Source organism: Petromyzon marinus, unplaced genomic scaffold (assembly GCF_048934315.1).
Source record: "Petromyzon marinus isolate PM22_M1 ecotype Great Lakes invasive population unplaced genomic scaffold, UKy_Petmar_22M1.pri1.0 PM_Scaffold_94, whole genome shotgun sequence".
NCBI lineage: Eukaryota > Metazoa > Chordata > Hyperoartia > Petromyzontiformes > Petromyzontidae > Petromyzon > Petromyzon marinus.
Window position 1 is genome coordinate 72,501 of NW_027423704.1, and position 16,506 is coordinate 89,006.

The following is a 16,506-nucleotide window of genomic DNA, read 5'->3' on the forward strand; positions in this document are numbered from 1 at the left end:
TTCCGCAGGATTGGAAGGATGCCCTGGTGGTCCCCCTTTTTAAGAATGGGGACCGCACAGACTGTAACAACTACAGGGGCATCTCACTCCTCAGTGTGCCGGGAAAGGTCCTGGCAAGGATTATTCAGCATCGCCTTGCCAGGCACGCTGAGGAGAGGCTTGCGGAGCCCCAATGCGGTTTCAGGAAAGGGCGGTCCTGCACAGATGCCATATTTTCTGTCCGTCTGCTACAGCAGAGGTGTAGGGAATTCCAACAAGACCTACATCTCTGCTTTATTGACCTGGTCAAGGCCTATGATACCATCAGTAGGCCTGGGCTCTGGGTCGTTCTTCGTGCTTTTGGAGTACCTGACCCTCTGCTCACGATCATTAAGGACCTTCATGATGGTGAGCGGGCCCGGGTAAAACTACGTGGCCGGGAGTCAGAGCAATTCCCTGTACACCTTGGGGTGCGACAGGGATGTCCTCTGGCTCCCACATTATTTAACATCTATTTTGACCACGTAGTTCGTGAAGCCTTCAATAGCTGTACCGGGGGAATCTCCATATGGTACAGATATAATGGGAGGCTAATCGATGCCCGGGTGCGGTCAAGGGATGGCTCCCTATTGCTCAACCACGTTATGTATGCTGATGACTTGGTAATAGCTGCTCAGTCAGAGGAGGAGTTGGAGACGCTGCTGCTGAGACTGGAGCGTGCCACTAAGAGGTGGGGCCTTACCATCAGCCCCACCAAAACTAAGCACCTGCCTGGGTATTTTGTACCATCGGACACTCCACCCCCACAACTCCCAATCGGTGATGGGGCAGTTGTGGAGAGAGTGGAGAGTTTCCCATACCTGGGCAGTGTGCTTATGACTGGCTCCAGTTTAACAGCAGAGGTCTCACTCCGAATCAGTCGAGCGGCAATATCTTTTCATCGGTTGCGTAACGCTGTGTGGAAGCTACCTGGTCTGTCGCTCCGCACTAAGCTTCAGGTCTTCTCGGCCACGGTCATTCCCTCCCTTCTCTACGCTTGCGAAACGTGGACCCCCCTAATGGAACATCTTCGCCGGTTAGAAACATTTAGGCTGGCCTGCCTCCGATCCATCCTCGGTTTAACCAGACTGGATTGTGTGAGGAGCTCACAAATCCTTGAAAGATCTGGGCAGGGTCCCATCGGTGAGCTCCTCCGGCAGGCAAGGCTGCGATGGCTGGGTCATGTAGCCCGCATGCCCAGCCACCGCATGCCGAAACAGCTTTTGTTTGGCCGGATTGAGGGGGCTAAGCGGGCGCGGCACGGGCTAGAGAAGAGATGGAGTGATGTGGTACAGGAGGACGTGGAGCTGAGTGGACTTGCCGATGACTGGTACCAGCGGTGTCAAGATCGGCCTCTGTGGAGGAGGCTCGTGAAGGATGCTACTGGGCAGTTGGAGGCAGTCGCCCTCCAACAACAACGGAGGGCGGAGGAGCGACGCTCACAACAGCGAGCGGAGCGCCGGGTGGCTAAAGCACAGCAGGTTGGCACAGTAGGGGGCACAGGTGGTGCATCAGCCAGTCATCTCAGTCAGTCGACCCGTGGCACCTGGGTCTGCCCCGTGACCTCCTGCCAGCGGGCGTTCGATACTTCACGTGGCCTCAGGGTGCACATAGCCTGGCACAAGCGTCGTGGTGACGTCACCGCCACTTAGTGGCGAATGGCGGTTGTTGTTGTTGTTGTTGTGTGACTGTGTGTGTGTCTGTGTGTGTGTGTCTGTGTGTGTGTCTGTGTGTGCCCCACCACAGAATGGAGAGCTCAAGTTGGCCGACTTTGGGCTGGCGAGGGCATTCGGGATCCCAGTGAGGTGCTACTCAGCAGAGGTGCGTGGGTGTGTGTTGGGGTGTGTGTGGGGGTGAGTGTGTGTGTGGGGGGTGTGTGTGTGTGGGTTTGTGTGTGTGTGTGTGTGGGGGGTGTGTGTGGGGGTGTGTGTGTTGGGGTGTGTGTGTGTTGGGGTGTGTGTGTGTGGGGGGTGTGTGTGTGTGGGGGGTGTGTGTGTGGGGTGTGTGTGGGGGGTGTGTGTGGGTGTGTGTTGGGGTGTGTGTGTGTTGGGGTGTGTGTGTGTGGGGGGTGTGTGTGGGGGGTGTGTGTGTGTGCGTGGGTGTGTGTGTGTGGGGGGTGTGTGGGGGGTGTGTGTGGGGGTGTTTGGTGTGGGGGTGTTTGGTGTGTGTGTGTGTGGGGTGTGTGTGTGGGTGTGTGTGGGGGTGTGTGCGTGGGGTGTGTGTGTGTGGGGGGTGTGTGTGTGCGTGGGTGTGTGATTGCTAAGCCAGAATCCATCTTCTCGGTTGAAATTGTCTCCGTGCTCGTATACGTGGATAGCCTCGTGAACGAATCTCTCATGGTAGCCGGATGGCTTTGTAAAAATTATAAATAAATAAATACATCGTTTAAAAATAAATAAATGTATGCAAACCAACACACCTGATGACGACCGTTTGTGTTATGGTCGAAACGTCGTGAGAAATTTGTATTGTTTTATATGTGTTTTATTATTTTATTGTTTCCCTTCAACATGGTGACTTTGCCGAAAGAGCTGAGAACATGAATTACTGCGGTCACGAAAGCTTTAAATCAAAATTTAAATTCGTTTAATGTTTGGACAGGGGTGTAGGAATTTGCATGGGCAGGGGTGACTCCCGAAACATTATCAAAAAGATTTCCAGCTTCGGAAAAATGCAAGGTTAAAATTGTCAACAACTTCTTTGGGGATCTGAAAAATGTTCCCCATTTCGGTTAAGCTCAGCGGGGCAGACTGTCTGCTTTGGATGCCTTTTCGATGCGTTTGATTGTTTCCCAGAAGATCCTGCCATTTCCACGCGATGCCAGGAGAGTGGAGGCAAAGTTGGGCATTTTTTTGCATGCCGTATGTTTTTTGACGCATCTATTCCTTAAAATCCCGTATTCTAGCCCGCCATTGACCAAATTACTTTTCTGAGCACATGCCCAAGCCTCGCCCCTAGTTTTCACGAGCTTTGTAAATCAAAGGATCAAACCGGATCGAGGGGGCTAAACGGGCGCGGCACGGGCTAGAGAAGAGATGGAGTGATGTGGTACGGGAGGACGTGGAGCTGAGTGGACTTGCCAATGACCGGTACCAGCGGTGTCAAGATCGGCCTCTGTGGAGGAGGCTCGTGAAGGATGCTACTGGGCAGTTGGAGGCAGTCGCCCTCCAACAACAACGGAGGGCGGAGGAGCGACGCTCACAACAATGAGCGGAGCGCCGGGTGGCTAAAGCACAGCAGGTTGGCACAGTAGGGGGCACAGGTGGTGCATCAGCCAGTCATCTCAGTCAGTCGACCCGTGGCACCTGCTGGGTCTGCCCCGTGACCTCCTGCCAGCGGGCGTTCGACACTTCACGTGGCCTCAAGGTGCACATAGCCTGGCACAAGCGTCGTGGTGACGTCACCGCCACTTAGTGGCGAATGGCGGTTGTTGTTGTTGTGTGTGTCTCTGTGTCTGTGTGTGTGTGTGTTTGTGTCTCTGTGTCTGTGTGTGTGTCACTGTGTGTGTGTGTCTGTGTGTGTCTGTGTGTGTCTGTGTGTGTCTGTGTGTGTGTGTCTGTGTGTGTGTGTGTGGTACGTGTGTGTGTGAGTGGTACGTGTGTGAGTGGTACGTGTGTGTGTGGTACGTGTGTGTGTGTGTGTCTGTGTGTGTCTGTGTGTGTCTGTGTGTAGGTGGTGACACTGTGTGTGTCTCTGTATGTGTGTGTGTGTCTGTGTGTGTCTGTGTGTGTCTGTGTGTGTCTGTGTGTGTGACACTGTGTGTGTCTGTGTGTGTGTGACACTGTGTGTGTGTGACACTGTGTGTGACACTGTGTGTGTGTGACACTGTGTGTGTGTGTCTGTGTGTAGGTGGTGACACTGTGTGTGTGTGTGTGACACTGTGTGTGTGTCTGTCTGTGTGTGTCTGTGTGTAGGTGGTGACACTGTGTGTGTGTGTGACACTGTGTGTGTGTGACTGTGTGTGTGTAGGTGGTGACACTGTGTGTGTGTCTGTGTGTGTGTGACACTGTGTGTGTGTGACACTGTGTGTGTCTGTGTGTGTGTGTGTGACACTGTGTGTGTCTGTGTGTGTGTGTGTGACACTGTGTGTGTGTGTGACACTGTGTGTGTCTGTGTGTGTGTGTAGGTGGTGACACTGTGTGTGTGTGTGTCTGTGTGTAGGTGGTGACACTGTGTGTGTGTGACACTGTGTGTGACACTGTGTGACTGTGTGTGCGTAGGTGGTGACACTGTGTGTGTGTGTAGGTGGTGACACTGTGTGTGTGTGTGACACTGTGTGTGTGTGTCTGTGTGTGTGTGTGTGTAGGCGGTGACACTGTGTGTGTGTGTCTGTGTGTGTGTGTAGGTGGTGACACTGTGTGTGTGTGTGTGACACTGTGTGTGTGTGACACTGTGTGTGTGACACTGTGTGTGTGTGACACTGTGTGTGTGTGTGTGACTGTGTGTGTGTAGGTGGTGACACTGTGTGTGTGTGTGTAGGTGGTGACACTGTGTGTGTGTGTGACACTGTGTGTGACACTGTGTGTGACACTGTGTGACTGTGTGTGTGTAGGTGGTGACACTGTGTGTGTGTAGGTGGTGACACTGTGTGTGTGTGACACTGTGTGTGTGTGTGTCTGTGTGTGTGTCTGTGTGTGTGTGTGTGTAGGTGGTGACACTGTGTGTATGTGTGTGTGTCTGTGTGTAGGTGGTGACACTGTGTGTCTGTGTGTGACTGTATAGGTGGTGACACTGTGTGTGTGACACTGTGTGTGTGTGTGACACTGTGTGTGTGTGTGACACTGTGTGTGTGTGACACTGTGTGTGTGTGTGACACTGTGTGTGTGTCTGTCTGTGTGTGACTGTGTAGGTGGTGACACTGTGTGTGTGTGTCTGTGTGTGTGACTGTGTGACACTGTGACTGTGTAGGTGGTGACACTGTGTGTGTGTGTCTGTGTGTGTGTGTAGGTGGTGACACTGTGTGTGTGTGTGTCTGTGTGTGTGTGTAGGTGGTGACACTGTGTGTCTGTGTGTGACTGTATAGGTGGTGACACTGTGTGTGTGTGACACTGTGTGTGTGTGACACTGTGTGTGTGTGACACTGTGTGTGTGTGACACTGTGTGTGTGTGTGTGACTGTGTGTGTGTAGGTGGTGACACTGTGTGTGTGTGTGTGACTGTGTGTGTGTAGGTGGTGACACTGTGTGTGTGTGTGTCTGTGTGTAGGTGGTGACACTGTGTGTAGGTGGTGACACTGTGTGTGTGTGTGTGTGACACTGTGTGTGACACTGTGTGTGACACTGTGTGACTGTGTGTGTAGGTGGTGACACTGTGTGTGTGTGTGTGACACTGTGTGTGACACTGTGTGTGACACTGTGTGACTGTGTGTGTAGGTGGTGACACTGTGTGTGTGTGTGTGTGACACTGTGTGTGTCTGTGACACTGTGTGTGTGTAGGTGGTGACACTGTGTGTGTGTAGGTGGTGACACTGTGTGTGTGTGACACTGTGTGTGTGTGTGTGTCTGTGTGTGTGTGTGTCTGTGTGTGTGTCTGTGTGTGTGTGTAGGTGGTGACACTGTGTGTATGTGTGTGTGTCTGTGTGTAGGTGGTGACACTGTGTGTCTGTGTGTGACTGTATAGGTGGTGACACTGTGTGTGTGTGACACTGTGTGTGTGACACTGTGTGTGTGTGTGACACTGTGTGTGTGTGTGACACTGTGTGTGTGTCTGTCTGTGTGTGACTGTGTAGGTGGTAACACTGTGTGTGTGTGTCTGTGTGACTGTGTGACACTGTGACTGTGTAGGTGGTGACACTGTGTGTGTGTGTTTGTGTGTGTGTGTGTGTAGGTGGTGACACTGTGTGTGTGTGTCTGTGTGTGTGTAGGTGGTGACACTGTGTGTCTGTGTGTGACTGTATAGGTGGTGACACTGTGTGTGTGTGACACTGTGTGTGTGTGACACTGTGTGTGTGTGTGTGACTGTGTGTGTGTAGGTGGTGACACTGTGTGTGTGTGTGTAGGTGGTGACACTGTGTGTGTGTGTGACACTGTGTGTGACACTGTGTGTGACACTGTGTGACTGTGTGTGTGTAGGTGGTGACACTGTGTGTGTGTAGGTGGTGACACTGTGTGTGTGTGACACTGTGTGTGTGTGTGTCTGTGTGTGTGTCTGTGTGTGTGTGTGTGTAGGTGGTGACACTGTGTGTATGTGTGTGTGTCTGTGTGTAGGTGGTGACACTGTGTGTCTGTGTGTGACTGTATAGGTGGTGACACTGTGTGTGTGACACTGTGTGTGTGTGTGACACTGTGTGTGTGTGTGACACTGTGTGTGTGTGACACTGTGTGTGTGTGTGACACTGTGTGTGTGTCTGTCTGTGTGTGACTGTGTAGGTGGTGACACTGTGTGTGTGTGTCTGTGTGTGTGACTGTGTGACACTGTGACTGTGTAGGTGGTGACACTGTGTGTGTGTGTCTGTGTGTGTGTGTAGGTGGTGACACTGTGTGTGTGTGTGTCTGTGTGTGTGTGTAGGTGGTGACACTGTGTGTCTGTGTGTGACTGTATAGGTGGTGACACTGTGTGTGTGTGACACTGTGTGTGTGTGACACTGTGTGTGTGTGACACTGTGTGTGTGTGACACTGTGTGTGTGTGTGTGACTGTGTGTGTGTAGGTGGTGACACTGTGTGTGTGTGTGTGACTGTGTGTGTGTAGGTGGTGACACTGTGTGTGTGTGTGTCTGTGTGTAGGTGGTGACACTGTGTGTAGGTGGTGACACTGTGTGTGTGTGTGTGTGACACTGTGTGTGACACTGTGTGTGACACTGTGTGACTGTGTGTGTAGGTGGTGACACTGTGTGTGTGTGTGTGACACTGTGTGTGACACTGTGTGTGACACTGTGTGACTGTGTGTGTAGGTGGTGACACTGTGTGTGTGTGTGTGTGACACTGTGTGTGTCTGTGACACTGTGTGTGTGTAGGTGGTGACACTGTGTGTGTGTAGGTGGTGACACTGTGTGTGTGTGACACTGTGTGTGTGTGTGTGTCTGTGTGTGTGTGTGTCTGTGTGTGTGTCTGTGTGTGTGTGTAGGTGGTGACACTGTGTGTATGTGTGTGTGTCTGTGTGTAGGTGGTGACACTGTGTGTCTGTGTGTGACTGTATAGGTGGTGACACTGTGTGTGTGTGACACTGTGTGTGTGACACTGTGTGTGTGTGTGACACTGTGTGTGTGTGTGACACTGTGTGTGTGTCTGTCTGTGTGTGACTGTGTAGGTGGTAACACTGTGTGTGTGTGTCTGTGTGACTGTGTGACACTGACTGTGTAGGTGGTGACACTGTGTGTGTGTGTTTGTGTGTGTGTGTGTGTAGGTGGTGACACTGTGTGTGTGTGTCTGTGTGTGTGTAGGTGGTGACACTGTGTGTCTGTGTGTGACTGTATAGGTGGTGACACTGTGTGTGTGTGACACTGTGTGTGTGTGACACTGTGTGTGTGTGACACTGTGTGTGTGTGTGACACTGTGTGTGTGTGTGTGACTGTGTGTGTGTAGGTGGTGACACTGTGTGTGTGTGTGTCTGTGTGTAGGTGGTGACACTGTGTGTAGGTGGTGACACTGTGTGTGTGTGTGTGACACTGTGTGTGACACTGTGTGTGACACTGTGTGACTGTGTGTGTAGGTGGTGACACTGTGTGTGTGTGTGTGTGACACTGTGTGTGACACTGTGTGTGACACTGTGTGACTGTGTGTGTAGGTGGTGACACTGTGTGTGTGTGTAGGTGGTGACACTGTGTGTGTGTGACACTGTGTGTGTGTGTCTGTGTGTGTGTGTGTCTGTGTGTGTGTCTGTGTGTGTGTGTAGGTGGTGACACTGTGTGTATGTGTGTGTGTCTGTGTGTAGGTGGTGACACTGTGTGTCTGTGTGTGACTGTATAGGTGGTGACACTGTGTGTGTATGACACTGTGTGTGTGTGTGACACTGTGTGTGTGTGACACTGTGTGTGTGTGACACTGTGTGTGTGTCTGTCTGTGTGTGACTGTGTAGGTGGTGACACTGTGTGTGTGTGTCTGTGTGTGTGTGTGTGTAGGTGGTGACACTGTGTGTGTGTGTCTGTGTGTGTGTAGGTGGTGACACTGTGTGTCTGTGTGTGACTGTATAGGTGGTGACACTGTGTGTGTGTGACACTGTGTGTGTGTGACACTGTGTGTGTGTGACACTGTGTGTGTGTGTGACACTGTGTGTGTGTGTGTGACTGTGTGTGTGTAGGTGGTGACACTGTGTGTGTGTGTGTCTGTGTGTAGGTGGTGACACTGTGTGTAGGTGGTGACACTGTGTGTGTGTGTGTGACACTGTGTGTGACACTGTGTGTGACACTGTGTGACTGTGTGTGTAGGTGGTGACACTGTGTGTGTGTGTGTGACACTGTGTGTGACACTGTGTGTGACACTGTGTGACTGTGTGTGTAGGTGGTGACACTGTGTGTGTGTGTAGGTGGTGACACTGTGTGTGTGTGACACTGTGTGTGTGTGTCTGTGTGTGTGTGTGTCTGTGTGTGTGTCTGTGTGTGTGTGTAGGTGGTGACACTGTGTGTATGTGTGTGTGTCTGTGTGTAGGTGGTGACACTGTGTGTCTGTGTGTGACTGTATAGGTGGTGACACTGTGTGTGTATGACACTGTGTGTGTGTGTGACACTGTGTGTGTGTGACACTGTGTGTGTGTGACACTGTGTGTGTGTCTGTCTGTGTGTGACTGTGTAGGTGGTGACACTGTGTGTGTGTGTCTGTGTGTGTGACTGTGTGACACTGTGACTGTGTAGGTGGTGACACTGTGTGTGTGTGTGTGTAGGTGGTGACACTGTGTGTCTGTGTGTGTGTGTAGGTGGTGACACTGTGTGTCTGTGTGTGTGTGTGACACTGTGTGTGTGTGTCTGTGTGTGTGACACTGTGACTGTGTAGGTGGTGACACTGTGTGTGTGTGACACTGTGTGTCTGTGTGTGTCTGTGTGTGACTGTGTGTAGGTGGTGACACTGTGTGTGACACTGTGTGTGTGTGTGTAGGTGGTGACACTGTGTGTGTGTGACACTGTGTGTGTGACTGTGTGTGTGTGTAGGTGGTGACACTGTGTGTGTGTGACTGTGTGTGTGTGTAGGTGGTGACATTGTGTCTCTGTGTGTGTGTGTGTCTGTGTGTAGGTGGTGACACTGTGTCTCTGTGTGTGTGTGTGTGTGTGACACTGTGTCTCTGTGTGTGTGTGTGTCTGTGTGTGTGTGTGTGACACTGTGTGTCTGTGTCTCTGTGTGTGTGTGTAGGTGGTGACACTGTGTGTGTGACACTGTGTGTGTGACACTGTGTGTGACACTGTGTGTGACACTGTGTGTGTGACACTGTGTGTGTGACACTGTGTGTGACACTGTGTGTGACACTGTGTGTGTGACACTGTGTGTGACACTGTGTGTGACACTGTGTGTGACACTGTGTGTGTGACACTGTGTGTGTGACACTGTGTGTGTGACACTGTGTGTGTGACTGTGTGTGTGACACTGTGTGTGTGTGTGTAGGTGGTGACACTGTGTGTGTGTGTGACACTGTGTGTGTGTCTGTGTGTGTGTGTGTCTGTGTGTGTGTGTGACTGTGTGTAGGTGGTGACACTGTGTGTGACACTGTGTGTGTGACACTGTGTGTGTGTGTAGGTGGTGACACTGTGTGTGTGTGTGACACTGTGTGTGTGTGTGACACTGTGACTGTGTGTGACTGTGTAGGTGGTGACACTGTGTGTGTGTGTCTGTGTGTGTGTGTGACACTGTGACTGTGTGTGACTGTGTAGGTGGTGACACTGTGTGTGTATGTGTGTGTGTGTGTGACACTGTGTGACTGTGTAGGTGGTGACACTGTGTGTGTGTGAGACACTGTGTGTGACACTGTGTGTGTGTGACACTGTGTGTGTGACACTGTGTGCGTGACACTGTGTGTGTCTGTGTGTGTGGTGACACTGTGTGTGTGACACTGTGTGTGTGTGACACTGTGTGACTGTGTAGGTGGTGACACTGTGTGTGTGTGTGTCTGTGTGTGACACTGTGTGACTGTGTAGGTGGTGACACTGTGTGTGTGACACTATGTGTGTGACACTATGTGTGTGACACTGTGTGACTGTGTAGGTGGTGACACTGTGTGTGTGTCTGTGTGTGTGTGTGTGACACTGTGTGTGTGTGTGTGACACTGTGTGTGTGTGTGTAGGTGGTGACACTGTGTGTGTGTGTGACTGTGTGTGTAGGTGGTGACACTGTGTGTGTGTGTGACACTGTGTGTGACACTGTGACACTGTGTGACTGTGTAGGTGGTGACACTGTGTGTGTGTGTCTGTGTGTGTGTGTGTGACACTGTGACACTGTGTGACTGTGTAGGTGGTGACACTGTGTGTGTGTGTCTGTGTGTGTGTGTGACACTGTGACACTGTGTCTGTGTAGGTGGTGACACTGTGTGTGTGTGTGTCTGTGTGTGTGACTGTGTGACACTGTCTGTGTGTAGGTGGTGACAATGTGTGTGTGTGTGACACTGTGTGTGTGACACTGTGTGTGTGTCTGGGTAGGTGGTGACACTGTGTGTGTGTGTCTGTGTGTATGTGTGACACTGTGACACTGTGTGACTGTGTAGGTGGTGACACTGTGTGTGTGTGTCTGTGTGTGTGTGACACTGTGACTGTGTGTGACTGTGTAGGTGGTGACACTGTGTGTGTGTGTCTGTGTGTGTGTGACTGTGTGTAGGTGGTGACACTGTGTGTCTGTGTGTGTGTCTGTGTGTGTGTGTGTGACACTGTGACACTGTGTGTGTGACACTGTGTGTGTGACACTGTGTGTGACACTGTGTGTGTATGTGTCTCTGTGTGTAGGTGGTGACACTGTGTGTGTGTCTGTGTGTGTGTGACACTGTGTGTGTGTGTGACACTGTGTGACTGTGTAGGTGGTGACACTGTGTGTGTGTGTGACTGTGTGTGTAGGTGGTGACACTGTGTGTGTGTGTGACACTGTGTGTCTGTGTGTGACACTGTGTGTCTGTGTGTGACACTGTGTGTGTGTGTGACACTGTGTGTGACACTGTGTGTGTGTCTGTGTGTGTGTGTGACACTGTGTCTCTGTGTGTGTGACTGTGTAGGTGGTGACACTGTGTGTGTGTGTCTTTGTGTGTGTGTGACACTGTGACACTGTGTGACTGTGTAGGTGGTGACACTGTGGTACCGGCCGCCCGATGTGCTGTTTGGGGCTAAGCTCTACTCCACCTCCATCGACATGTGGTCAGCTGGGTGTATCTTCGCAGGTACTCACACACGTACCACTCATACACTCACACACATACCACACACACACACGTACCACTCACACACACACACGTACCACTCACACACGTACCACTCACACACATACCACTCACACACACACACACGTACCACTCACACACACACACGTACCACTCACACACGTACCACTCACACACGTACCACTCACACACGTACCACTCACACACGTACCACACACACACACACACAGACTCACACACACACACGTACCACTCACACACACACACACGTACCACTCACACACACACACGTACCACTCACACACGTACCACTCATACACGTACCACACACACACACACACGTACCACACACGTACCACTCACACACGTACCACACACGTACCACTCACACACACACACACGTACCACTCACACACACACACGTACCACTCACACACGTACCACTCATACACGTACCACACACACACACACAGACTCACACACACAGACTCACACACACACACGTACCACACACACACACACGTACCACTCATACACGTACCACACACACACACACACACGTACCACACACACACGTACCACTCGCACGTGCCACTCACACGTACCACTCACACGTACCACTCACACGTACCACACACACACGTACCACTCACACACACACACACGTACCACTCACACACGTACCACACACACACACACGTACCACTCACACACACGTACCACTCACACACACACACACGTACCACACACACACACGTACCACTCACACACACACACACACGTACCACTCACACACGTACCACACACACACACACACGTACCACACACACACACGTACCACACACACGCACCACACACACACACACGTACCACTCACACACGTACCACACACTCACACACACGTACCACTCACACACGTACCACTCACACACGTACCACTCACACACTTACCACACACACACACGTACCACTCACACACGTACCACACACGTACCACTCACACACGTACCACACACACACACGCACCACACACACACGCACCACACACACACACACGTACCACTCACACACGTACCACTCACACACGTACCACTCACACACGTACCACTCACACACACTTACCACACACACACGTACCACACACACACACGCACCACACACACACGTACCACCCACACACGTACCACACACTCACACACACGTACCACTCACACACGTACCACTCACACACACGTACCACTCACACACGTACCACACACGTACCACTCACACACGTACCACACACACACGCACCACACACACACATACCACTCACACACACGTACCACACACACACGTACCACTCACACACGTACCACTCACACACGTACCACTCACACACACGTACCACACACACACGTACCACTCACACACACGTACCACTCACACACACGTACCACTCACACACACACGTACCACTCACACACACACGTACCACTCACACGTACCACTCACACGTACCACACACACACACGTACCAGTCACACGTACCACACACACACGTACCACACACACGTACCACTCACACGTACCACTCACACACGTACCACCCACACACGTACCACTCACACACACACACACGTACCACTCACACACGTACCACACACACACGTACCACACACACACACACGTACCACACACACACACGTACCACACACACACACGTACCACTCACACACACACACATGTACCACTCACACACGTACCACACACACACACGTACCACACACACACGTACCACACACACACACACGCACCACACACACACACACGTACCACTCACACACGTACCACACACTCACACACACGTACCACTCACACACGTACCACTCACACACGTACCACTCACACACTTACCACACACACACACGTACCACTCACACACGTACCACACACGTACCACTCACACACGTACCACACACACACACGCACCACACACACACGCACCACACACACACACACACACGTACCACTCACACACGTACCACTCACACACGTACCACTCACACACACTTACCACACACACACGTACCACACACACACGCACCACACACACACACACGTACCACCCACACACGTACCACACACTCACACACACGTACCACTCACACACGTACCACTCACACACGTACCACTCACACACGTACCACTCACACACACGTACCACTCACACACGTACCACACACGTACCACTCACACACGTACCACACACACACGCACCACACACACACGCACCACACACACACATACCACTCACACACACGTACCACACACACACGTACCACTCACACACGTACCACTCACACACGTACCACTCACACACACGTACCACACACACACGTACCACTCACACACACGTACCACTCACACACGTACCACTCACACACACATACGTACCACACACACACGTACCACTCACACACACGTACCACTCACACACACGTACCACTCACACACACACGTACCACTCACACGTACCACTCACACGTACCACACACACACGTACCAGTCACACATACCACACACACACGTACCACTCACACGTACCACTCACACACGTACCACACACACACGTACCACTCACACACACACACACGTACCACTCACACACGTACCACACACACACGTACCACACACACACACGTACCACACACACACGTACCACACACACACACGCACCACACACACACACGTACCACTCACACACGTACCACTCACACACGTACCACTCACACACGTACCACTCACACACACGTACCACACACACACGTACCACACACACACACGCACCACACACACACACACGTACACCCACACACGTACCACACACTCACACACACGTACCACTCACACACGTACCACTCACACACGTACCACTCACACACACGTACCACTCACACACGTACCACACACGTACCACACACACACGCACCACACACACACACACACATACCACTCACACACACGTACCACACACACACGTACCACTCACACACGTACCACTCACACACGTACCACTCACACACACGTACCACACACACACGTACCACTCACACACACACACGTACCACTCACACACGTACCACTCACACACACATACGTACCACACACACACGTACCACACACACACGTACCACTCACACACACGTACCACTCACACGTACCACTCACACGTACCACTCACACACGTACCACTCACACACGTACCACACACACACGTACCACTCACACGTACCACACACACACGTACCACACACACGTACCACTCACACGTACCACTCACACACGTACCACACTCACACGTACCACTCACACACACACGTACCACACACACACGTACCACTCACACACACACACACACGTACCACACACACACACACCACACACACACGTACCACACACACACGTACCACTCACACACGTACCACACACACACGTACCACACACACGTACCACACACACACACGTACCACTCACACACGTACCACTCACACACACACGTACCACTCACACACACACACACGTACCACACACGTACCACTCACACGTACCACTCACACACACACGCACCACACACACACACGTACCACTCACACACACGTACCACTCACACACACGCACCACACACACACGTACCACACACTCACACTCACACACGTACCACTCACACGTACCACTCACACACACACTTACCACTCACACACACGTACCACTCACACACGTACCACTCACACGTACCACACACACACACGTACCACACACACACGCACCACACACACACACGTACCACTCACACACATACACACACACACGTACCACACACACGTACCACTCACACACGTACCACTCACACACACATACGTACCACTCACACACGTACCACTCACACACACACACGTACCACTCACACACGTACCACTCACACACACATACGTACCACTCACACACGTACCACTCACACACGTACCACTCACACACGTACCACACACACACGTACCACGCACACACTCACACACGTACCACTCACACGTACCACACACACACACGTACCACTCAAACACGTACCACTCACACACACACACACGTACCACTCACACACGTACCACTCACACACGTACCACACTCACACGTACCACTCACACGTACCACTCACACACGCACCACTCACACACACGTACCACTCACACACACGTACCACACACACACACGTACCACTCACACATGTACCACTCACACACGTACCACTCACACACGTACCACACACACACGTACCACACACACACGTACCACACACACACATACCACTCACACACACACACACGTACCACTCACACACACACACACACGTACCACACACACACACGTACCACTCATACACGTACCACACACACACGTACCACACACACACGTACCACTCACACTCGTACCACTCACACACGTACCACACACACGTACCACACACACACGTACCACACACACACACACGTACCACTCACTCACACACGTACCACTCACACACGTACCACACACACACGTACCACTCACACGTACCACACACACACGTACCACTCGCACACACGTACCACTCACACACGTACCACTCACACACACGTACCACTCACACACACGTACCACTCACACACGTACCACTCACACACACGTACCACACACACACGTACCACACACACACACGTACCACTCACACACGTACCACTCACACACGTACCACTCACACACACACACACGTACCACTCTCACACACGCACCACACGCACACACGTACCACTCACACACACACCACACACACACACGTACCACTCACACATGTACCACTCACACGTACCACTCACACACGTACCACTCACACACGTACCACTCACACACACACACGTACCACTCACACACACGTACCACACACACACACGTACCACTCACACACGTACCACACACACACGTACCACTCACACACACACGTACCACACACACAGGTACCACTCGCACACGTACAACTCACACACACGTACCACTCACACACACACACACGTACCACTCACACACACACACACACGTACCACTCACACACACACACATGTACCACTCACACACGTACCACTCGCACACACACACGCACCACTCACACACACACACACACACGTACCACACACACGT

General features: G+C 52.2%; 1 protein-coding gene across 2 annotated transcripts in view; it reads left to right on the plus strand.

Moving 5' to 3' along the window:
* CDK5 (cyclin dependent kinase 5) overlaps positions 1–16,506 on the plus strand; it is a 65,647-nt gene that overhangs the window by 21,096 nt on the left and 28,045 nt on the right. For both annotated transcript variants that reach the window (XM_076064973.1, XM_076064972.1), the window contains exons 7-8: positions 1,765–1,839; positions 11,202–11,298. In XM_076064973.1, the coding sequence (XP_075921088.1) occupies positions 1,765–1,839; positions 11,202–11,298 (172 nt within the window). The remainder of the gene's footprint in view (positions 1–1,764; positions 1,840–11,201; positions 11,299–16,506) is intronic.